We start from the raw sequence: 25,882 nt of genomic DNA on the forward strand, positions 1-25,882 counted from the left end.
TTGTTAAAACTTGATGTAACAGAGAAAATCTCAATGTATAATTAGCTGTTGTCATTGATGTTAACTATTGCCTCTGGTACAGGAAAAACAAACCAGCTGACCCTTGTCTGTAGGGTGGGAATGAAACCCTGTCCTCGTGTTCATGGTACCAGAAGCTGAACAGACTTGCATTAATGAAGCATGGCTCATACCAAACTTAAAGAATCCCAAAGTTAAAAAGAAAGAAACCACTCTATCCTTATCTTATAATCATGTAGATCATCAAAACCTGTCTTTCCTGTATTCCATTTGTTAGCTTCTGCAATATACGATGGAAGGAAGCAGATAAATAGTGGTTTATGCATTTGTGGTTTTAGCTAGAGGGAAACTTCTTTAAAATCTGAAGTATACCTTACAATTGTATCCAAGGTGGTAACTTGCCATTTTCTACAAGGTAGAAAAGCCTAGAATCTACTTTAGCTGCTTTTTCCTTTTTTTGAGGATTTCTTAAAATAAGAAACCTGTGGTTTCCATTCAATCTCACTAACCCTTTAGCATTTGTAATTTACAGGGTCTGGTGGTATCTAAACATTTAGGTACATAATTAATAATAATGAAATCAGAATCAATAAACCATGAAGGAAATATTGCTTTGTAAAGGCTAGTTGTGTGCTGAAGTGATGGGCTTGTTACTTGAACACAGTAAATTAATTGAATATTAATGGTAGGTGTGTTTGGTACTATGAATGTGTTTGGTAATATGAATGTGGTTGTCTTATGCTGCCTGGAAAGGATCTCAAAATGTTATAAACATTTTTAGTTTTTTGGGGGGAGGTGTGAGGTGTGTGGGGTTTTTTTTTTTCTGTGCTGTTGAAATTAGAATCTGCTACACATGGCACAAGAGGTATATTCATAATTAGGAAAGAAGATGAGTAGATGAATTCGTAGATCACTGTGCGTGACCAACCAATAGTGTTAGCAAGGTGGATGAAGATGTGATCTAAATAAGGCTTACAGGAACTGCTGAAGAGTTGGAATTTGGCCAGGATGTTCCCCTGGTTGCCTTTTTTGCTGTTCTCAAGTACTACTTGTTCATTAAGATTATCAAAACAATTATCTTGGAAAGAGATGGACTAGCAAGCACAGTGTTATTGTAGGGCATATATGCACATGGGAAATAAAAGCTGGAGTTATTTCTGTATTGAGGGCAATTTTCTTGAGGTTTCTTTGGATTTGCAGCATAAGAGCAAAAGGCAGTAGACTTAGACTTGCATGGGCAAATAGGATCTAAGTAGATGACAGTCCTTTAAAAATAACTTGGTGATAAAAAACTGACCAGTTCAAGTGATCATAACTGCAGTTGTGGTAGCTGGGAAAAAATAATAACATGAATGAGATGGTTTTTTTTAATCCTTTCCAGGCAGTGCAATGCAGTCTGGTGTAGTGCAGTGCAATAGGTGTATTAGTAATGGGGGAGGCAGATGAGATAAATTTTAGGATCATGAGATACTTTTCAGGTTCTTCAGAGTATTAAAATGATGCAATGTGTCAAATCCAATATGCACCTAGTCTAATACTTTATTGTGACTGTAGGATACTGTAGAATGTTAGGAATGAAATGGAGCCATCCTCCCAGTCTTTCTTAATAGCAGATTCTGAGTAAAAGCTCAGACTGTGTCCATAGTAGCAGCAGGTTGATGAGCACAGGACACCAGAGCCCATCCCCGGTCAGGACAGTGGTAGGTACTGATACCTGGCATGTTTCAACAGGCCCTGGACTGTTTGCAAGTGTTTCACTTTTTTAGTTCTGTATAATTTCCTTTCATTCAACTTCCCCCATTTTTTTTCCCTTAGTGCCTATTTCTAAGAGAAAAAGTTGTGGTGAATTTTTTTTTTAGCCTTTTCCTGTCTGGCAAGCATAACAGATGTAAGCGTGCAGTAACTATAAGTGGTTCTTCAGGATGTGTCTTTAGCCAGGTCCTGTGCTTGTTCAAATTGGCTTCAAGGTGTTTTTCTTGCTGGGGGATTGAAAGATTGTCTGGCAAACTGATCCAATATCTTCAAAAAGAAAGGTCTGTGCTTTATAACCCTCTGAAATACTTAATTTCTTTTTTTTTTCAACTTCATAGCCTTCCCAGTCTCCTCCACAAGAACCAAGAGGTTACTTGTTTGTGCTACCAGTACAGTGATAATTTCCTAGATTGTATAGGTTTCTTACAATCCCGGGTGCATTAAAATATAACATAAAAACTTGGCTTGCTTTTTCTCACCTTCCTTGTTTGTCTTTTGTAATGTGTGATGCTGCTTCTCCTCTGGCATACCCATGCCTATCAGCCCAACATAATTTGTAGAGGTGTCATTAGTTTACAAATATGGTCCTGCAGTCAAGTTTAAGATTCCTTTTATATCAGTATTCTCCTTTTAGACTTAAATTTAGACACCCTAGAAGAGGTCAGGCAGCTGGACAAGATGATAATTTTAGGTCTCTTCCAACAGAAATATTATATTCAAAATTTAATTTGCCTTAATAGCTAGATGTAGTGCAGGTGAATAGAAAGTTTTACCCATTTCTTCTGACAGCAGTCACCTAATGTGCCTGAACTTTGACTTTGGCTCTGCCCTTTATTTAGGGTGTGGTGTTTCATACCTATCACAGAGGATTTCACACTGTGCTGTAATAATTTACATTATTGCTTCCAAGTCTAAGCCTCTTTAAGCCTGACTTATATTTTAGTAGTGGTAGAACCCATTCTTGTGGTTTGGGTTTTTTTTGTTCCAAAAACGTTGGTTGGTGTTTTGGGGTATTTCAAGAAGTAGGAAACAGAAATAACTTTATCTTTCAGGTTTTTTAACACCCATGTTCAGCATCCTGAAAAATATCAGTAATGTTTCACAAAAGAGTTCTTAGTCATGAGGTTCTCAACTCTATTGGCTGAGCTTTGTGTCTAGGGCCATATTCGTTCTGTGTCTCTTACCCACAAATGCTGCTGTTACTGGCTGCTTCTGTTGTGGCCCAGGGATGCTTTATAAGAATTTCCTCCTGTACAGTTGGCCTGATAACCAAGGACTGCCAGCTGCCCTATTTCCATTGGGATCCAAGGTTTTCCTCTGCCCAAGAGGACACTGACATCTAGTGGATGGGTTCCACTGACACAGGGCAGGAGAACTACTATTTAGTGGCTGCCTTTCTTCTAAACTTTTACCAAATTTTTCTTTCATTTAGATCCTTGGGGTTGTTAGAAAAAAGTTTAAAAAGGAAAAGCCCAGTCAATTTTTATGTAATTTCTGGAGTTTAAGGAGGGACGTCTGTGCAGTCAAAGGACTTCTGTTTTGTTGTTGGGTTTTGGGTTTTTTTTGCTCCTTCAAATCACCAGCATATGAGCCTCGGTTGTTTGTAATAAAATGATTCAAGTTAGGGCATTGGCAGTTGTCCTCCCAGCCTGTGAAGAGCATAAGTTACCTGTGGAGCACAGCAAGAGGTAGATCATAAAATCATTGAGTGGTTTGGATTGGATAGGACCTTAAAGATAATCTAATTCCAATGGCCCTGCCATGGGCAGGGACATCTTGCACAAAACCCTACCCAGCCTGGCCCTGAACACTTCCAAGGATGGGGCACCCACAGCTGTTATGGGCAACCTGTTCCAGTGTCTCACCACCCTCATAGTAAAGCATTTCTTCCTAATATCTTAGCTAAACCTGCCCTCTTTCAGTTTGAAGCCATTGCCCATGTCCTGTGGCTACATGTCCAAGTCCCTCTCCATCTCTGGTGTTGGCTGCTCTAAGGTCTCCTTGCAGCCTTCTCTTCTCCAGGCTGAACAGCCACAACTCTCAGCAGGTGTTCCAGCTTCTCACCTCCAACACAGACAGGGCCTCTGAGTTGCCTCCAGTTCTGTGCCTGTTCTTTCTATGAAACTTGAAGCCTAATAATTGCTTAATAGATGCCTTGCAGTTTGTCCTGGACATGTTAGTTTAACTGGGAACCAAGTAGCAGAAGATTTAACAAAACCACAGATTTTCCAGGAATGTTCCTAAGCAGAGAACAGTGCTTAGAAATCAAACTTTCTGAAAATATTCATCAAAATGTTAGTATTTCTTTAAAGACAAAAATAGACATTTTGTTTCTGAAGTAATAAAATCCACATTTCTTTATCAGAGAAAATAAACACTGCTTAAAGCTTGACAGTGGGAGATGTCATGCTAAAGTATTGCTGCACATTATTGTTTGATCTCTCAAGTGTTTAAACTATTCTGTACTAGTACTCATTAAACAATAATGTACTGGGTTTGGATTTGTTGACCATCTGGTAACTTTGTAATTGTGGTTAGAATGAGACAATTTCAAGGAACTTAAATTAGGACTTGAAATCACAGAAAAGTCTTTCAGGCCCCTTTAATGGTACAAGGGTCATAGAAAGTACAGACTGATATTGCTTAGGATGAGGGTGTTAGACTTAAATGTTCAGGGAGTGTTTTTAAAAGAAAAATATTGCTTCCTTATCCAGAGTAAACATAGATTTTTTTTTTCCCCTGAAAGATGCTAATATTTGCTAGCATTCTTTGGTTACTTTGAAAGGATCTACAAATTCCAGACTATTACAACCAAAACCATTGCCATAAAGAAGAATTCATATTTTATATGAGGTACCAGGAAACAAATGTAAAAGCTATTAACACTTTTTGTGTGCATTTAGACAATTCAAGCAATAGTAGAATAGGAATGCTTCTATCCTAAGAGGAAAATTTCATAGATTTCAGGGTGAATTATTTTTACTAATTTCAGACCACAAAGAAAATTAAAAACATAATCCATCAAAACAGAAAAATCACAGCTTTAGCTAACCTGTTATGTTAATTAAGAAGAAAAACTATTTTTTCTATGTCCTGTTGTCTGTTGAGAATTTATATTGTCTCATCTGTAGTTTTCCAGGATGCTGGACTAACTACTGAATACAGGTTATCAGTAACTGTACTGTGCCTTTTTTCCTTGGTTACTTCTATAACTCTTGAGTTCCCACTTAGTTATTGATGATATGCATTTGTGTTTCCTTCATTATAACTTCTAGCCTACAATTTTATTTGGCATTTTTGGGGTTTGTTCTTTTTTCTTTTACCCTGAAAGTTGGTTCACTTGATTAATGTTATATTCCCATCTTCATCTCTTACTGTCTTCTGGTTTGTCATAAAATGTTTGTTAGTGTGCACTGCTTTGCTGGAGAGGTCATGAAGGAAAACTTCTGCTTGGTCTGGGAAGTTTTTTTGAGAAACTGCTTGTGAAATCCCTTTTGTCAGATGATAGTTTTAAAAATTTTTTTCCTTGTGAAAACAAACTAAAGAGACTAGTATCGACTGAATTCCTGTAGAAATTCACATACTCTTCTTTTGAATTGGCACCATATCAAATACTTATTTGAAGCTCAGATTGGAACAGTTTCCTTTTCCAAGAAAGGAAGTGGAGTTACATATTCCACATAGATGAGAATTATAGATAAAGATCTTGAGGTGGGATCTGAAGGTGTTCCTGCGTGTTTCTGAAATACCTGGAAGTAAATCTGTCATCCAGAACCTGGAGGTGTTGAATAAAGTTGTTTGTGTATCAGATAAAAACCCCCTGCTATTGTTTACCAAACAAACGATTGACTTGTACATTCTGAATTGTAAATATTAATCTTTTTAAAGCAATGGCAGCTGAGGTTTATTTTAAATTTATCAGCAGCTTGATTGACAAGGCCCTTGTCTAAACCAGATTCATTCTACCAGTTGACTTGGGGAACTTTCTCTTTGTTGAAATTTGGCAGGAAGAACTGTATTTTACACGTTAGCTGTGTAGCAAATTTAAGTTGTGGAGTACTTAAAAACTTTTAAGTGATTGAGCATATACTTCATATGAGGTAATTTTTTCTTTGCTCTTCAAAATGTTAAAATTACAGAAATAATTGCATTATAAATGTAAAAAAGGCATCTTACAGCTATTTGGAAAATAATTTAAAATTTGAACGGTGGTTTTGATGTACAGAATAAAATATATATAAAGGCTTTATTGTAGAAGTATGAGAAGTTTAGTGGTATAAGTTTTTAACACTGGTTTTAAGAGGATGTACAATGAACGTCTTTTGTTTGATCCTTTAGGCACAAGCTTTTGTGAGTCTTCAGAATTAAAAGTTTCCTCAAAAATGTTCGTGATTTTAAAAAGATTAAACTTCAAACATTTTGATTGAAAGAGTACTTTCATTTGCTTTCTGGTAACTTCACTGTAGTATTCTTGTCTTTGTATCTTGTCAAGATAAAGGCCTGCCAAAGAGACAACTGTTTCCTTTGTAGACAATTTTGGATTGACATGGCTTGAGAATACCTGGGTTAAGGTTACCATGGAACTCAAAATGTTAATGGTATGTCAAACAGTAAATGGTTATGTTGGAGAAGCATAGCCTTTTCCTTTTCCTGAAGTACTTATTGAACAAAATAAAAGGCAAGTTAGAAATTCTCCTTGAGTTGTACCACTATATTAATACTATAATATATACTCTTAATGGTAACACTGTGCAGATGCCTGTGTTCCTTTTGTAGGAGACAATTGCATACAATATAGCATAAATGAAGATTTAAGGACCTTTCCTTGAATTCAGCAGAAACAAATTAAATGGCAAAGTTCATATTGTTCAAGCATTTGAATATTTAGCAGTTCTACTTGAATGTTCAGCCTTTAAAGCAAGAACTTTAATGGAGAGAAATAATCTAAAGTCATGCATGGAAATAACTGGTTGTCTGAATTTATTGTTTTTGTACTAGCTATTATTGCTTTGGTATAATTTCAATAGTTGCTTTATAGTTCTTTCTGCCAGAATTATAAGAATTTTGTTGGCCATTGGATTCCCTGTCCTGTCTCTTTTTGAAACCAGAATTATGCTTGGAAGGTGTGTGCTTCTGAAGTGTTGGGGACAAATTTGTTATAGGCAAAAATTGGCAGATACTGCAAATATAAATGATTACAAAACAAAATTCCTTTGTCTCTCCATAAATATTGTGGTGGTTATTAGCTAGGGTTATTACAGTTGAAATCTTAGTACAAGTTCATGACTTTAATGAGGCTACTTCTTTCTAGCTCTTAAAATGCTATTGAATGCTATCATAAATGGCCTCTTTATGACTAGCACATTCCTTGGCTTCTAAACACAGCCTCAAAGAAAGGGTGAAAATAGTTGTAAGCATGTTTTCTCCAGATAATAGAAATGTATTTTCTATTTGATGTCTTATCTTTTTTTTACAATCCCTTATATATTCCCTGTGTATGAGTTGCTTCATGGAAGTACTGATTCAGTGTTTGTCAAAAGTTTTCTTTTTATTTATTACATAGTGGGGGTTTTATTTGCCAATCATGAACTGGCATAACTATATTATTGGTATCCGAGTTTTACCTGCTGAATATTGGGGGTTCTAACTGCTGAAAGTCTCTAAAAGATACTGTGTTTCTATAAAAGGTTCATGCTTACTTCAAAAAAATAGTAAACACTTCTGGTAAAAGACAAAATTGGCATATTTTTTATTGGAATTGTATATTAAACATTAAACGCATGTCATTGAATAGAAATTCAACTGTATGCCAAGGGATGTCCCTGAAAGGAACAGTACCTCTGAGCTCTAGAGATGTTTCAATAAGTTAATTTGGACTCAAAACTAGATTGCAGTTACAGTGTTTCTTGACTGCACAAACAGTTCTGCTTTTTACCCACAGCAGTTGTTAGGCTCCAACTTTTCAGCTTAAAATCATTCTCAGTGAAAGTCTTACAGGGCAGGATCTGTGTTTCAGATAAATTTGCAAGACATGGCTGTTAAAAGCCTTTTGGGAAGGCAGGATATAACTGCTATGGCAGACCTTTTTTGAAGGAGTGCGAGTGTGTGCAGATTTATTAAAAGGCTTAAATAAGGTTTCTATAGGGCTCTAAGACTGTTCTCCTGTGCATTTATTTATGGCAGCCTTGGTAGTGGGGGACTAGCAGGTAGGAAATTCTAGTTTACTTCTGTTGGAGTGAAAGCTCAGTGTTTCCTGTTTCAGTCATGGTGCTTTTATTTTTTTTTTTTTCACCTTGTATGAATTGCTTGGAAAACAAACACTGACCTCAAGGAAATGTGTTCCAAGGCATGGGAAAAGAGGAAGGGTTTTGCATCTTGTGAAGGAAGAGGGAGGAGAATTTGGGTTGGTTCCCCCCTTTTTCTTTGGTGCTGAGCAGAAACAAAAGCAAGATACATTCTCCATGGATCTTAATGCTTCATGCCACATACTATGAAGTCGCAGGCAAGGGAATGGTAAAGACTGTGGGGAGTAATAAGTGGTGATAGATGATGAAATATTTCAGGGAGAATTGATATGGTTAAAAACCCTCAATATTCTTCAAGGATAGAGGCTAGTACTTATTTAGATACTCATGCTGTTTGTTGATATGAATTGTATCTCACGTGTATTTGCTGTGCAAGTTTTCTTGTGAATGCTTGTCACAGGGTGCTTTTGAGTGTTTCAGGATGCTATGTTGGTTGGCCCAGTCCCTCCTGTGGACATGAAAAAAATATGGCTTGTGTTCCGTTTAGCTGCCTGATTGACCTGGAATAAAACCTCTTGCCTATGGGGCGTTTCTTTGTGGGAAAAGTCTCAACTCGCCTTTAGATACTTTGTTCTAGGTCTCCAAGGGTTGGTCCTGGGGACATTGTTACTTTGGTATCTGTTCCTGTTACATCAGAGCTGTTGGGTTTTGAAGTAAATCTGGTGTGTGTAACAGGGAGAAGGACAAGTATCTACTTCATCTCTGTTTTGGGTGAAGGGCGTGGTCTGTAGAAGTTTTCACTCAAATGTTGCACTCACAATGTAGTGTCACATTCAGGATGCCAACATTTGATAAACTTCAGAGGCAGAGTCTGGGGATAGACTTTCAAGGTGGAGTGGACTTGTAGTGTGGTGACCTCTCCTGGATAACTCAGAGTGGCTCTTGAAGTTTACCTAGACCTATAACCATGTTTTGTTTTAAATTAAGATTAAGTGTGATGCTTTTAATATACCTGTGCTGTCAGCATGCATAAAGCCTAATACTGAAGGAATAAGAGGAAAATAATCTGGTAACTTGAAACCATTATTTTAAACAAGGGGGTTCCCTGGTTTATGAGTTTTATTTCTTTGTTTCTCGACTGCTTTGCTTCCATACACTGTTTGGGTTTATATTGTGAAGACAAAAAGTCATCTTGTTGCAAAAAAAATTGAGGCTTATTTCTGTTTTGAATTATCAACAATTGTTCTGGAATTGCTCTAACACTTAAGAAGCCTGCTTGTTGTACTGTGTGCTTATGTCAGTCTTTTCTGGTTTTGCATCAAGGTGCTTCCTAGATTTGAGTCCAAAGCAATCAACCCTCTAATTGTGTGCTTTCATACTAATAGAAATTTTCATGCTCTTCACTCCTCATCCATAAAGAACTGTTACTGTTTCATTGTCCAGCACGTTTTCTCTTCTTGTAATGTGTTCACAGTAATCACTGCAATAACGTGAGTGTGCTGAGGAAACAGTATGGTTCAGAGATGGGAAGTTATAATCCCAATTCTTAATGAGTTTGCTGCAGACTTTCTAAGATATCTCAGAACATACATTAGCAACCTACTAGCTAAAACCAGATTATGCTTTAGTAATTTAATGTTCTGTTTTGCTCGATTATTTCCTTGCTTGTTGCCAAACCACAGATCTACTTAGTCTTATCCAGCCTGGCTTAACTATAATGCTGAACATGAAATAACTGTAACTGATAGTACTGCTAGTTTAGACTACGATTAACATGCAAATAGTATAAAAATAGTTTTAGAAATGAGGGAAAAGAAAGGAGACTTGAAGCAATCAGCCCACATTTTGAAAGTGTCTGTGTAAAGCTTTAAAGTCTTTAGTTATTAGTAGTGGGGGAGATGTGTCCGATTCTAACCTTTTTTGGGGGGAAAATATAGATTTGGAAAGATTGGAAATGTTGGTCTTACTCTGACAGTACCGAATTCTGGAAAGTCATTCTGCTGGTTTGAGTTTATCTGATTCTGGTTTTAATGTGATACCAGAGAAAGAAGGATGTATGCCTTAACAGGCTGCTTGCAGTATTATCATTTTGCCTTCTCTACATGAGGATCTACCAGCACTGTCTTCATTGGCTGATACTTCTTTATGGGATAGAAATCTCCAATTAGTACAGTAACATGAATTCACCTATTTCCTGAAAAAAAAAATCAGAGAGTTAAGATGATGTAAAATCATAAAATATCCTGAGTTGGAAGGGACCCACAAGGATTCATTGAAGTCCAACTCTGGTACAGAAGACACCATACAATCTAATACTGAAATAATGCTATTTTCAGTTGTCTGGGTAATTTTGGAGGGATTTTTCTTCTATGTGATTCCCACAAGCTTCCTGGAATGCAGTGGGGTTTGTTGGACTCATCATAGTCCTGCTATGAAATGCTGAAGACAGAGTTCCCAAGGGAGTGTAGTTACCAGGCTTGTCTATTAATCACTTCAGCAGAGATTCCTTTGGAGCACCTAGAGCTCCTGGGTCAGTAGGTGCTGCCAGAAGAGAATGCCAAGGCAATGAAAACTCCTCCTTCTATCAGTTGAGCCTGCAATCTCTTTTTGGGGCTTTGTTTCAGAGAGATAGGTCCAGTGCAGACTGCTAGTGTGGTTTTTTTGCAGCCAAAGCCATCTGTGAATGTTAAGATACAGTGAAGTTTTACAAAACCGAGTCGTTCTCCTTTCACCGTTTGTGTTTGACTAGTATTTATAAAGGCTTTTTCCCTCCTTCATGAGGGCTTGGAATTCTTGCAAACAATTGCTGTTTGAGAGCTGACAGGAATCAAGGGGGAAGTATTGACATGGGTCCCAAGTGTATGCTATTTTACAAATACTCCTAAGACAAAGTGGTGTTCACTGTGTTCATTTATTCCTTGCTGTTGCAACCTGGAGCTGCACTCCTGAATAGTCCATTCTCCACCTGAGTTTACTAACATCAGCTAGTCTTGGTGTTTTCCAGAAACCTCACTGATGAGAAGGTGGTTTAGGAAAACTCCAGTTGGATTTACAAGGCCTTGGAGTTGAAATACTTCTGGAACCAAAGCAGTTTTAGGAAGTCAGAGCCCCATTTGAGCACTGATACCAAAGTCTGCATTGAACTCTCTGTTGCCAAAGGCATCTCTGGCATTTCTTTGTTCATAGGTACAGAACCAGAAACCTGGTTAGTTGACTATAGATAACCAGAAGGTAGTAATTTTGAAATTTTTGTGGTAATTTAGTTCACATTGCTCCATACATTTTTCTCACTCTGTAAGTACTAGGGAATGTATTCTGCCCTGGTAAGCTTTATCTAAATTATTTGAATGAGACCAGAGTTGCACATAATTCTTGGTTTTTTTCTTCCTTTCTTGTTAGTAAGAAAAATGCAATACCCACCTTATGATAGAAATAGCTGTCTTATTGTATTAAATGAGTGCATTAATACAACATTTTTAAAGTGTGTCCTAGCATCTTTTTTTGTGCTCTGATTTTTAAGGTAACTTCTATGGAAACTTTTCTTTAATTGCTTGTTTCTTTGAGTATTTCTTAATGCACTTTGGCAAATTTTGCAGAACAAAATATGTTCCTGTGTGATTGGCATCATGTCAGGAGACCACTGCCAGAGCTGGTTGTGTAGAGCTTCCTGAGCCTGGTTCTATGGCCTGTTGTCACACGGCAAGTGGGTGTCATGGAATACTGTAGCAGCTGGCATCTGGCACTCTGGTATGTCCTTAGGAATGGTCAGAAAAGGGAGTCAAGAGAACATCTCAGTTGTGTTATCTCTTGTTTTGCCAATTAGAAATGCCTAGGAGACATCTAAGACAAGGGTTAGGAGGGGCAGTTTGAAAACTTGAGATAACAGAAACTCTGGTGAAATATTTGTCTTGTTCTCCTTGAAAAGAAGCCAAAGGAACTTTTGTATCTTAAATAAAGTTTATGTTTTTGAAGTGAGTTCTTTAAATTTCAGTAGCCTATATAAATACTTTCTTTAATCCACAAATAGCACTTCTATGATATTAGGCATTGTGTCTTTAAAGGCTTTTTAAAGTGTTAAATAAATAAATAAATTGACAGTGAAAGTCAAAGATATGTATTTCCTGAACTGATTGGACAAAGTTCTTCTTAATGTGGTAGGATTCTACAAGTTGAGCTTGAAAAGCTGATTTGTCTTTTTGTAAAAACTCCGAAGCAGATTTGTAGTACAGATTGTAAAACCACTATGGAAGTTGGAAGTATGTTTCTGAAACTTAAATTGTTTCAAAGACTCATCTCCCCACTGTCACATGTGGTGTTTGTCACCACCCCACAAACCACTTCTGTCACACAATGAATAAGCAGAATTAAAATTGAGCTTTTCTAATGACTGGAACTAAAGGCCTTGTGAATGTAGTTCTTTAAGTGTATATTTATGGCTCATCATGCTTACTCTTTGACCATTTTCTTTGTTTTTAAAAGAACATAGCAGTGAAGGTTTCTGTGGTACCAGGATAGCAGTCCCACTGAGCAGGCGAGTGCCGTGGAAGTGCCCAGTGTTATCTGCAGTGTTATCACCAGGCTGGACCTGCCATGTCCCTGCTGTTGGTGCCCAAGTATCTTCAGGGAAGCATTCTGGCAGTTGACTGACTTAACCCAAATGAGTGCTGCCTTGTACCCTACACAGTTGTTTATTAAGAATTAGCTTGAAACCAGGCTGAGACAGATTTTGCTGCCTGTCTTGTCAGCTTAGTGTTCTGTCTGAACAGAATTCTTTTCTCTTCTGCCCTGTCATTACCCCCGTTCTGCTATGGAGTACATTCTCCTCCTCCTGGTCACTCTGGGCTGTAACCTAGGAAGCCTTGGATCCTTTGCATCCCACAGCAGGCTGTCAGCACACACTGCAGTAGCCTTCTGCAGGAATTTTCTATTGAGTGTTGGGCAGAATCCTCTGCTGAGTCTGGCACTTTTCCATTCCTGTGGTACTCTGTTCAAAGCTCAGTTTTAAAAATTCTTTCCTTACTCTTTAGTCAATTCTTCCTCTTCCAAAGCATGAAATAGATATTCTCTTAGCAGATACTATTGTAAATCGTAAAGAATGCTCCTTACTCGTTTTGATTGCTCTCGTGACTGTGCTTAGGTATCTTCTATTACCCATGTCACAGAGCAGCTGGCAAACATGCATTAAAAGCATGGATCCTGAATTATTTTGGGAACAGATGTGTGCTAAAATCAACCTATATTTCATTTCCAGACCTTGCCTTGGAGCTGAGCTAAGCTAATCCTACTTTCTGGTCTGTTTAGCCGACTGCAGAGCAGGGGAGATTGAAGCATGTAGGGAAGAAGGCTATACTGGAGTCTCATAGCATTGTTTTCTAGAAAATGAAAGTTGGTACTAGTCACTGGGGCCTTTTTGGCTTACAATTGTCTGAATTGTGTTGGTGGAAGTGCGTGCTTTTAAAATGGGCTTACGCAAAAAGGATCATCTTCCTACTTTTTGATACCTAACCTGACTTCCTTGAGTGTGTTCTTTCTCATGTAAAATAACTTCTGCTTCTAGTCATGGTTTGTAGAAGTAGTTTTTTCTAAATTTCTTTTAATCAGAATCATGACATTTGCCCTATAATAATCAGTAAGATGGAGGGGAAAACCCTTTAAGACTCACAACCATGTTGGAACAATACACAAAATCATATTAATGACTGTGCTTGGAAAGTATCATTGTTGGTCTTTGCTTTTTTTTCCCCTCTTAATTGGAGGTTTACAGCCCATTTCAAAGTATTTCTCAGCCTTGCAGTTCATAGCTGAGTTAGCCAAATTATGTGCATTCATTTGGCTTTTTCTAGACTCCTGGGTGTGTTCAGTCTTAGCACAGGTGATATTTCTTGACTTAGGAAAGGTCGATATTATGTAGGACAGTCTCCTACGTGCAGTGGTATTCTTTGTGTGTGCTGTGTGACAAACCAGGTTTCTCTGCCTGCTGTGTGTTCAGGTTATGCTGTGAATTTGTTTTTAGTTTTGCAAAGATGAGCGTAGTCTACCGTGAGGGCTTCAGAAACTGTTTGTGTCTTTTTAAGAATTGAATCTTCCTGTACCTCATTCTCCCAATGCTTTCAGGTTAAATATTTAGCAGCTTGATCACTGTGTGGTCAGACACTACCACACCTCCAGATATTTATTGTTTTTCTTCATTGATTAATATTGCAGATTTCTCAAGAAAATTCATTTTAAGGAAATAAAATAGTTGCAAGCTAGTTCTGCTGCTCTTTTTAGTCTTCAGTGATTGAATCTGTGATAAAGTCCTTGCAGAAGAGAAAAAAATTGAAAACTGGTGGTTCTTGATTTGCCTTTTTTTACTTTGCCATTTGTTTTTGCTCTGCAAATGTCACTTTTCTGGTTTATTAGAGATGCATTATTCACTTAAATATCACAAACATTCACAATAATATTAATATTATTCACTTAAATATTTTATCCACATTTGCATTGGTAATTTGATTTCTTTTGGCTATATCCATATAAATCTCATGAAAATGTTTTTTCTATGTAAGAGAGATGCTAAATTTATGTGATTTTATTCTTAAAATTGTCCTAGCTCCACTGAGGGTGGGGCTAGGACAATTTTGGACCTAAGATGCATAGTCACCTCAATTGCATAATAAATTAAGAGGAATTATTGGAGGGCTTGAGTTGCCAAAATGTTTTTTTAACTCAAGTGTGAGGTGAGTGTCCCAAGTGTTTTCTTCTTGAATTCTTCTAAAGCTACTAAAACTGGCTTTCCAGACAAATCATCTTTGTTATGATACCTTTCTGCCTGTATGTTGTTGCATTTTCAGTGACAAACAAGATTTACATTTTTAACTGGCAGAAAACCTCTCAGATGTCTCCCTTCCCCAAAATAACACAAATCATGAATGTTTTGAGTCTTCAGTTGTACAATGATGAATTGAATATAGAGCAAGGGAAACATGAAGAATGTCCTTCTACCTGGACAGAACACCCCTCCACTGGAGATGCTAAACTTGTTTAGAGCTACTTTCAGTCTTCCTCTTGATAGTCTTATGCAGCACCACCATGTCAGTGTCAACAGAATTGCTGGGTTTGCAAATACCAGAGTGAAATTTCTTAGTTCTTTGGTGTTCTTTTTAAATCTGGATGTCTACACAGTTTAAAATAACAAGCCCTGCTGGCTCCTCTTGTATTTTTTTTTCAATGAGAACTTTTACTCCTCAGTTTTAAGGTTGCAAAGGCTTAACTTGTTTGGAATCATGAGACCTGTATTGTTCTTTTTATTTCCTAGGTTACTGGAAGGCAGGGTCTGGTTTTTATTATTTGAGATTTTGATTCTCTCACATTTCTAGGATTTGGAATAGATGGAGGGGGAAAAAATGATGTACTGTTGTGAATACAACAGACCTCCTGTCACTCATCTTAATTGTGAATAGCTTGTGCCTGAGAGACAGGGACCTTCTTTCTTTGAGCTTGAAACTCAACAGGAGTTGGGTGTTAGGAGTTGGCACCAGTTAAATGTACGATTTTGGTTTCTGTTCAGTTGTCAGTGCTGGAAGCTTTGTGCCTCAGAGCCAAGTACCAGCTGTTCCTGAGCCAGCCCATGCTGTGCTCTTCTTCCAGGTACCCTGAGATGTTTCTATTTCTCACAGGTATTCTTAATGCAGCTGTTACTCAACAGATATTCTTAATGCAGTTATACCTCAGCACTAGCTCAACACTGGCTTCAGAGTAAAAGCTGCATGTTGGCAATGTATTGTCCAAGGAAAATACGGCCATAGTTCATGCTGGTGCTGTACTGGCTTTTCCAGGATTCCATGTCTCATGATGCATAAAGCAGGCATCAACTTGGGTATAACCTGTTGATGTGCTAAAAGTACTGGGTAACTAGGTGTTTAAACTTCTTTATAGTGAATATCATAAAAGGACAGAAGAGATTTTTTTCCCAAGTGATCATCTGCATCAATGAAACTAATCCCTTGTGATGTTTATCTTGAGGCTTGGAAATGTAACATAAATCTTTTATTCCAGAGGTTAAGAAGATTATCAACAAAATACAGAACAGAGAAGATCTACCCAACAGCCACTGGAGAAAAAGAAGAAAATGTTAAAAAGAATAGATACAAGGATATATTGCCATGTAAGTCGGATTTACATGTTGATAGAAGACAAAGGAAAGGACTTGTTATTCTCCATGTATTTTGAATTTTACTTTTTAGTTACTACTGAAAGGCAAAATTAGAGATAATTTGCTGAAAGATGTTTTTATTTTTATTTTTGATTTGGAAGGCAAAGTGACTGAATATTCTTATATTTTATCAGAAGAGGTATCGTCTGAAGATAAAGATGTTCTGGTTCTGAAGCTGTATCAAGCTAACACTTTCATTTTTAGCTCAGAGTAGCTGAGAACTTTACTAGATGCTTAAATGTATCCTCAGGAGCATGTTATTCATGGCAGAAAACAAACAAATGTCAGCATATACTCTAGGTGAAATTCTAAGGAGGCTTAAGGAGCCTGTTTTGATGTAAAATAGATATTTTTTACCTATTTGTATCCTGTAAATGGTGTTGAAAAACTTTCAGTACTGGATTAGCTTTGGTTTCTATTTTGCTAGAGTCCAAATGAAAATTTTTTTAATGTGTGGACGCAGAAAGCAAGAGTCAGATCACAATTTAGATTTTAAACCCACCAACATGTGGATATTACAGATCAGTGATCTGAATTTACAAGACTGTCTGTTTCATGCTCACTTAGTATAGCTCCTGAGGCCATGTATTTCAGAAGCTCTCACTGTGCTTCTGGAGCTGAACAGCTGACAGTGAGATTAAAGGGTAGTCTTCTGACAAATGCCACTTTTCTTCTTCTCTTGTCCCACAAGGTCAGCAATAAGTACATTTTACTCTGCTTATTAGTTGGGAGGAAATGTTTAGTAGGTAGAGTGAAAGAGAGAGAGAGGAAGTTGTTATTGCCATCTTATTAAGAGTGTCCTGGCATTTTGGTAGATTGTGAACAATATAGTGAAATCTTGGTAGCAGCCAGGCTGAACTGGTGAGACAGTGGCACTGCAGCAGTGCCTGGCTGCAGCTACAGCAGTAGATGAGCACATCTGTGGAAATAAAACCTGAGCCACTGGGATCTGGAAGAGAATAAAGCTCACAGTGGGGAAATGAGTGAACTTCAAAGATGACATTGAGGAAAATTGAAGATGTATTTTCAGTTTAAGTGACTGTCTCAAGCATCCAAAGTCTCCAGCAATGAAATAATAGGAGATCAGCTTGAAATGAGAAGCAGGAGAAAGGCAAAGTATCCATGTCTATCTCTTGTAAATCCAGGAAATAATGTACATTTGTAACTTAATCAGAGATTAGTGCTGTATTTATCAGAAATTGTTACTGCTACTAGAGAGATCAGTACCTCAGCACTAGCTCAACACTGGCTTCAGATTAAAATGTTCCCATTACAGTTTACTAAGCCATCCCAAATGGTAGTTAAATGCAACATGGTAGTCACCGGTCACCTGAAGAACCAATTAGTTATTGTGAACAGAGCCTTTAAGTTGTATAACAATATCCAGGCACTTAATCTTCAGAAGCTGAGAACTGCAGTGGATTTTTTGGGGGCAATTCTATTCCAGACCTTACATTCTGTAACAGATGAGCTGTGGCAGACAGAGACAGGATGGCAATGTTGACATTTGGAAACTGCTCTAGAATTTTGGATCTACTGTGCTGAGAAGATAGGATCCCTCATTAGCCTGCTACTTTAATCAGTCTGTTCTACAACTTAAAAGCAGTTTTTAGTACAAAGTCCATGGCACCATTTCATGCTTAGAGAATGTTCTTGCTTTTACAGTCTGTGTATCAGTATGTAACAGTGCAGTGTGTTTTAAAGGTTTTTCTCGGCCTTTATATGAGCATGTTGTCTTTAGATTTGTGATCTAAAAGTCTCCTAATTTACACTTGTGCTTTTTTAAGAAGCATTACATGGTAACACAAATTTTTTTGCATGTTATGAGGACTCTAGCAGAAAAATGTCACCATGTTGCAAGATTTTTGGGAGAGCTTTCAGTATAGAAATAACTCTTAGCATTTACTTCTTCTAGGCATGGTTCCTTGTTTTATTATCAGTGATGTTTTGACAAAACAAAAAACCCAACTAACCGTATTTTCTCTTTTGAAATATATTTGTTCTTTGTCTTTTTCTTGAATTTAGGTCTAATCAAAGGTTTAGCAGCTGTTCTGTGGTTGAGGAATTGGCCCTGGGAGCAGAAAGTAACTAATTGCTTGAGCAGCTGCTGTTTCTACAGATACTTCTGTTGCCCTGTTTAAAGATAATTCCCTTTTTGATGTGGATTTTCAATTAAAAGAACCTCTAGTGTAGAGATAGTCTGAACAATTTTTATATGATAGCTAATAAGTGTTATCAACAAGAGCTGGATGGACTGGCAAACCTGCTAACCACCTACACCATTTTAGTACCAATCAAGTTGTTATATTAAATATGCAAAATTTTTTAGGCCAAAAAGAATAACAAAATGTTTAGCTTATTCTGTCAACAAATAATAAGGCTATTTTTATATTACTGACAATTTTGGTCTCCAAAGATCTGCTGGTTTTATCAGAAGCTTTCTCTGAGACAGTCAGTAATGTTTGAGGCAGAAACTTGACATGTCCAAAACCCCCTAAATGGAGGAATCTGCTACGTTCTAGTTCAGAAGTGCTCCAGCCCAGTATCTGGGGGACAGGGGTCAGTCTGTGCCTGACCAGTAAACCCTGGTGCCTGTTTCCTGTTGTGATACCTGATGGAGCCCTCCTTGGCAGAGACTGAGAGCTGCCAGCTGCTTTAACTGTGCGCTGGTGTTTTGTGCTTTCTGCTTTCCCTAAGCGTGTCTTAATTCTGACCACCGTGATCTGTGTTAGTGTTGTGTAACTGCAGTTTCGATGGCTTCTGATTAATTGTATTTTGCCTCTTTATAATGAATTGCTCTAGGAATTCCAGGAGGTGATACCCTGTGAACATGAGCATCAAAAGCACATAGCAGTAGGAGCTACTCTTCTTGCCACTCACTACCTGAGTTGGTTTACCCATAAATCAAATGGATTGACTTGCTTGTGTGACTTACCTGTGGGAAATGTTCTTTAATGCACTGTATATATTATCTTTACTGTTCTATATTGATTTCCATGTGTTGTAATCCTTGTTCAAAAAATATTTTGGTCTGGTTTTTTTTAGTTGATCACAGCAGAGTTAAACTGACTTTAAAAACTCCCCCACAAGATTCAGACTATATCAATGCAAACTTTATTAAGGTATGTGCTACTAGTTTAACAGCTCTATTCTTTTTAAGCTTTTTTTTCTTGTCAGTGCAGTTTTAATATTATAGTCTAACATAAGATTTAAAGCTGTAAGGGAAGAGAGTCTTTTATTATGACTTGAATTAATTTGCAAACATTATGCCATTTAAGACACAATGCTTAAAGCCTTGATTTTACTCCTAAGTGGAAACATAATGTAAAATACTTAATTTTAAAGTGGCAGGCAAGTGCATTGGAGATTTATACCATAGGAAAATTCAGATGCAGTTGTTTTTACAGGTGACATTTTTAGGGACCATAAATGAGGTGTTTGACAAATTGTGTATGTTATGGAAGAAGTGTGGCAATGGAATTAATATTCTAACATTCTTAATCTAACAATGGCAATGGAATTAATCTAACATTCTTAAAGAGAAGCCAGAATTTGACTAAAAGCCTGTAACAGTTTTGTTTCAAAGTATTAATATCTTGAGCTGTCTTTGTAGCTTTATTCTGATGCTGCTTCTACACAGTATTTATTTTTCAGAAACAGGTAAAATCTAAATCTTCCTGCAGTAAATCTTCCAGCATGAATGTTTAGCATGAAAATCTGAACATTTATGTACTGAAAATTAATATAAAACAAATTCTAAAATTTTATATTTTTGAAATGTATTATAAATTTCTTCAAGAAGATGCTCTTTTACAGAAAGATTTTAAATTTTTCATCACTAAATGTCTGAGTAACAAAGAAAATGCAGACTTAAAGGGAATCTTCAGAATTTAAACATACTTATTTCCTATGACAGTCTCTGGCAGTGCTGTAGCTGTTGTGATCTTGGGCTCCCTTGAGATTACTAGCTAAATTCCCACTAATGTAATTAGGAGTCATGTTTCATATTCACCCTTCCTGTTACACATATATATATATATATGTATATATATATATATATATATATATATCTAAAGGATATTCTAATTTAACACCATTGTAATCCAAAACTTTTTTAATTCAGTGCAGATAAATGTTCTTTATAAATATTAATGGTTCCTTTCTGCAATCCCAGGGAGTACATGGGCCAAAAGCATATGTTGCTACCCAGGGACCCTTAGCCAATACAGTCATAGACTTCTGGAGGATGATATGGGAATACAACGTTGCTGTAAGTAGCTGTAGAAAAGTTCAGTGTTACCTTATTTCATGGCATTGTGATTGTGTATTTTTTGCTTGAGCTGGCTATTATTATCAAAATATTGACAGTGATTTAGACTATTTGCTTCCCAAATGTTGCCTTTTGTAGTTAAATAGCATTAATATAATTTATTCAGTTTAATAATGTAAATTTAAAGCAATAATTTTGTTCAATGAACGATAAGTCCTTCGTATTTATGAGTAGGTTCTTGCTTGTTTTTCTGTAAGGTAGGAGACCTTCCAATTCTGACTTAATGTAAACTGACAAAATCAAATACGGAACCAGCTTGTGAAACCAAAAAAAAAAAAAAAACAAAAAACAACAAAAAAAAACCCAAACCACTTACCTTTCTTTTTATGCTAATTTTTGGTTTGTTATTGTTTTATATATTCTACATGTGTTTAAACAGCTTTTGTCAGGAATTAACTTGTAAATACTTGTGGAAATTGGATAGGTGGTGTGACAATTTATTTCTGAAATTTTGGCGTGTGGGGAGGAAGTTGTTTGACACTTTAGGCATGGTTACTTACTGTAACAAATAGCTTATCTGTTGGTGAATTTTTATTCTTATTATTTTATTCATGCTTTCTGATATAGATTCACCTAAGAAATTTGATTGATGTTTTTTTTTTGTGGGGGGGATTGTTCCTATTTTATGCGTTCTATGTCACTTTAAGCAAATATAGCTATGTTTCTTCCAGTTGGCAAATGGCTCTATATTTTTATAAGTTTAGGCTTTAGACTGAATAAATAAGGTATTTGTACAGGATTACATTAAATTTCAATTAAGTAGCCTTGAAGTGTTGTGTTAGTGATGTAGATGAAACTTGGTTATTGTTTTAGAATTAGAAGAGCGTGTGTATGCAGGAAAGAAAATATTAATAATTAGTCTTTTCCATAGTAACCACTTCAAGTGTATCAGAAGTGTATCATCTGCCTGACAGAAGCAGGGGGTGAAGTGTAGGTTTAAATTACATGATCCAAAGTCATCTAACTTGGAGCATCTTTTTTTTTTTTTTTTTTCAGATAATTGTAATGGCCTGTCGAGAATTTGAAATGGGAAGGGTATGTGTCCTAAATACAAAAATAAATGAGCTTTGCCCATATGGGGCAATAGCTGTGAAACTTCATGTGCCAAATGCATAGCTGTGATAATAATATGCCAGATGCAGTGAGAATGCTTATCCTTACATTTCTGTACTTAGGAAATAGTTAATGAGATTGCATTTCTTTGCCCTGTTTATAGGGTTACATGTTATTTAGGTGTCATCTCAGTGGAATATGTGTTTGTGTACAGAACTGTACCAAGAGTTTGTTTCTGGCCATGTCACAGTGGAAAAAGTGTCTTGCTCTTTGTGGGATGTAGGCCAACTATGAAAATCCTGAGTCCTTCAGAATTTCCTGTCAATTGATACAGCTGCAAAAACATTTTTTTTTTAATCTCTCTTCTTTATTCTTATGACCTTAAAAGGAAATCCAGAATTGTGAATTCCCAACTTTCACAAAAACTAAGCTTGCATTGCTCCCCTCTGCATGATGCTTATGCATATGGTACAGGCAGACATGAAGTTTACATCCTAATTTTCAAAGTATCTTTTATCTGTATTTATGTTGGTTGAGGTCTTGGTTTTGTTTTTCTCTTGTTATCCAAAATAAAAGTTATTTTACTATCTTAAAAAAAGTCCAGAATAAGGCATTCAGGGTTGTGATTTTGTCTGCTTTGCTTCTGTTAATCATCTTTCAGTACCATGCATGAATTAATTAGGATTCTTTACTTTAACAGAAAAAGTGTGAGCGTTACTGGCCTCTGTATAGAGAACCAGCTGTAACTTTTGGACCATTTCGTGTTTCTTGTGTAAGTATAAAGCTCTATAAATTAGTTTTCAAGTATTTAGTGGGTTTCTAACCTAAATGTTCAATTAACTGTCTGTAGTGGGCTTTTTAGTTGTTCAGCACTAAATTTTACACAAGGACTCTCAAAGAAATGTGCACATCTAAGCTGTGTGTTTTTTAAAATCTTCCATGATTGTTTTACTTTTTTAAAGAAGGGAACCTGTGTCCCTTGCTCTTGTATCTTTTTATGTGTTATTTCTTGAGCTTTATATGCTGCTTGAATGTCTGTACCATACTCAAAAAATCAAAATCTTGTGCAGTTGTTTTGTCTCTTATGACTTGTGAGTTCTGAGTGAACTGAAAGTAACACTGGAACAGTTATTTTTATTAAGTTATTTTTATTAAGTTAATTAGCATGACATGTTTTAAGGTGTTCAAAAAGTTTACATGCCTGTTTATTCAGCTATTAATACTACTTTGAAATAGTCTAACAAGAATGAAGTACACTTCGATTCATCTTGTCAGGAAAATACATGCAAATTTTAGTCTATAAAGATTCTGAGTAACCTCTTCCTAGGGTAAGTTGATTCGAATTTGGCTGCTTTTTACCCCATTCCTTGTGATACTGGTGAAAGGGGTTTGTGTCTTTGTTGTAATTAACTTAGCTACAGCTGAGAATCCATTACCTCTGGGTACTCTGGTGTATGTGGGCTGCATTTAAAACCTGCAGTGTTGCAATAGTTGATGGGAAATGGTAAATTCCTAGGAGGAGATAGAAACACATTAAAGCATATATTCAGTCTCCTAAATTCTCTGTGGGCAGCTGTAATGCCAAGTTTTTAAAAGCATCTTTAAATTCTGATGTTACTGATATTTAAATTACAACAATATTGTTTGATTTCTGCAGTATAAACTTTCCCTGATATTCCAAAGGAAGATTTGAAAATTCTGTGAGCTAGAAGTTAGGTTTTTTGGCCACAACCAAGATAATTAGTGATCCTTTTAGATGCACTCTTAATTGAAAACAATGGAAATGGAAAAAATAAAAGGAGACATTGCAGGATAGAGTGGTAAGAGGCTGAAGTTTATAGAGAGATGACTGTGAAAGACAATCTGCAATTTAAAAGTATGGAGGGAGAAATAAAGCAAAAGAGGTACTTAAAAATATTCTTATATGGTTTATTGATGATTTTGGAACAGACAATTTCAAAACTCACACTTTTAAGTAAAAGTAGCCTGTTTTGCACATCCTGTGCAGCAGCTAACTTGCTGGTGTGTTAATCAGTGTTTTGATTGCCCCTCTCTTGAGGAAATCATAAATAGAAAACCAATAAATTAAAAAAGATCCCTGGGTTAAAAGTTTGAGGTTTTAGTTATGTCCTGTATGTTGCATATTGATTTTTAATTTTTTTTTCCTATGCATTATTGTTTTCTCATGTTTAGGAAGCTGAGCAAGAAAGAACAGATTATTTCATTAGAACATTATTACTGGAATTTCAAAATGTAAGTACACAGTCACTTCTGGTCTCACCTTCAATGGTTGTCAAAAGACTCCAAAATGATACAATGTCAGAAACCCATGAAAATATCTTCACTTTTTTAGGTGCTGATTATGGATGTAAATGATAAGTTTGGAAGTGATGTTAAAATCTTAGTATATAAAGGAGGGATAGTGAAACTCTTGCCCTTTATCTATGTTTTTGTTTACCCAAATGGCTTAAGCTTTTCTTAAAAACTTAAACTGAAATGTCAGATGTCAAATGTCAGACTTCATTTGACTGGAAAGCAGCTACCAGTAAATAAAAACTGTAGAGCCCTCCTGTAAAAACACAAAGGATGATAGTCTATTTTACAGAATACCTGTCATTTTAATTGTCAATCAGCATGAATAAATTATTTATTACAGGTTAGTCTCATTTGTGGTTATGTTTTCTTTATCAAAGCTTTGTTCCATTTCAGTAATGGATACCGCAGCAGTTACGAAAACTACTTAATCATGAGGGGAGTGATTTTGGGGAATAATTTTTGTCTGCATTATTTGCTAGGAATGCATGAACTTAATCAGTTGTTTGTGTTAGTGCTCATAACTGACTGGGCTGTGAGACAGTTTAGATAACAGAAATTCTGTTTAGTAATCGGGGTTTGTGACATTGTTTGCAATGGTGCACTTCAAAACAGAACTGGATACCAAAAACCCCAAAGCAGAACCTGCCTTCCTTTCAATACCTGAATATTGTATGATCTAGTTACACCAGAGACTGTACTGATCTAGATTTTGCTTGCCTATACTATACATGCAAATGATGTTTGGCTATTGACTTTGGGGAGTTCTGTCCCAGTCAGAAGCCTGTGTACTGCTTAAAAACTGAGCAGCAACAAAAGGCTACAGTTTGTGCTGAGCTTTTGATCAGGAAACAAGTTTGTTCCTGTGAGGAGCAATTTAACTGAAAGAGTTAACAAGACGAGTTGATATTTGATATGTGCATCTGATAAAGTGTGTTTTCTTCAGATTTATGTAGCAGATTTGCTTGAGGATTCCTGTAAAATTAACTACAGACTTTTCATCTTTCTTTGAAGAATTCTAAGCATAGCCTTGCACTGGGGAGGAAAAGTGTATTTGTGGTATAAAGTAATACCCTTTTAAGTTTGCTTTCAGGTTTTCCAGAATAATTATGTTTTGTCACTTCTGTAGCATTTGCAGTGGATTATCATACAAAAAGAAGCTATGCAAAAGGATTTAAATTTTCCATAAATCTACAAAGTTATTTTAGTTTCTAGAAGGAAAACCAGTTCAACTGAAACTTGATTATTTTCAAGAAAGTACTTTGGTTGTTTAGTGTATAAGTGGCAGCAGAGAAAAAGGACTATAAAGGTTCTTTTAAATTTTTGATTTTCATATAAAAAACAAATCCTTTTTTTCCCCCTGACCATTCTGTTTATGAGAAAAATCAATAGTCTTTTTAAAAGTAACTAAGTGAAATTTTTTAGTGGAGCTTAAGAGATAGCTGTAACTCTTCCTTTTTACTCATTACCTTGGTTTTACTTAATCATCTAGATTTTTAAATTTATGCTTTCTTAGGCTGTGTTTTCTCTTGTTTTAACCAGCTATGATGTTTCCATAGAGCTGGGAAAAGTCAAGCATCAAAAATAGATAAATTTCCATGTTCAAAGAGGCCTGCTATGTTGCTTCTCACATAATGAAACAGAAGGTAGTGTAGGTCTTGAAACCTGTAGACTGTAATGTGGATCAAAACCTTTGGGCTCTCCAGTACATTACTTTGAGGGGTATACTGGAACACAGAGGTGTGACACCAGTATGGAAAGGTGCAGTAGAACTAGCTATTGCTTCTGCTGGTAGCTGCAGATGGTTTGGATAATGATGAAAGGGAGGATTTTCAGGCATTCAGATAGCTCAGTATGTAAGCTGTTCTAAAGCCTGCTTCTTTCCTTGCCTTTAATACTATTGTAGCTCCTGCCACTGGAATAAAAGTGTACCTATTATTGTTGCAAGTGTGATCCATATTTAGATATGATCTCGAT

General features: G+C 36.4%; 1 protein-coding gene across 1 annotated transcript in view; it reads left to right on the top strand.

Moving 5' to 3' along the window:
• The window catches only part of PTPN12 (protein tyrosine phosphatase non-receptor type 12), a 69,170-nt gene that overhangs the window by 15,372 nt on the left and 27,916 nt on the right, over window positions 1–25,882 (top strand). Inside the window, exons 2-7 of the mRNA XM_053943631.1 lie at window positions 16,053–16,161; window positions 19,255–19,331; window positions 20,384–20,479; window positions 21,536–21,574; window positions 22,293–22,364; window positions 23,786–23,845. Of these exons, the coding sequence (XP_053799606.1) occupies window positions 16,053–16,161; window positions 19,255–19,331; window positions 20,384–20,479; window positions 21,536–21,574; window positions 22,293–22,364; window positions 23,786–23,845 (453 nt within the window). The remainder of the gene's footprint in view (window positions 1–16,052; window positions 16,162–19,254; window positions 19,332–20,383; window positions 20,480–21,535; window positions 21,575–22,292; window positions 22,365–23,785; window positions 23,846–25,882) is intronic.

This window comes from Vidua chalybeata, chromosome 5, assembly GCF_026979565.1.
Source record: "Vidua chalybeata isolate OUT-0048 chromosome 5, bVidCha1 merged haplotype, whole genome shotgun sequence".
NCBI classification, from domain to species: Eukaryota; Metazoa; Chordata; class Aves; order Passeriformes; family Viduidae; genus Vidua; species Vidua chalybeata.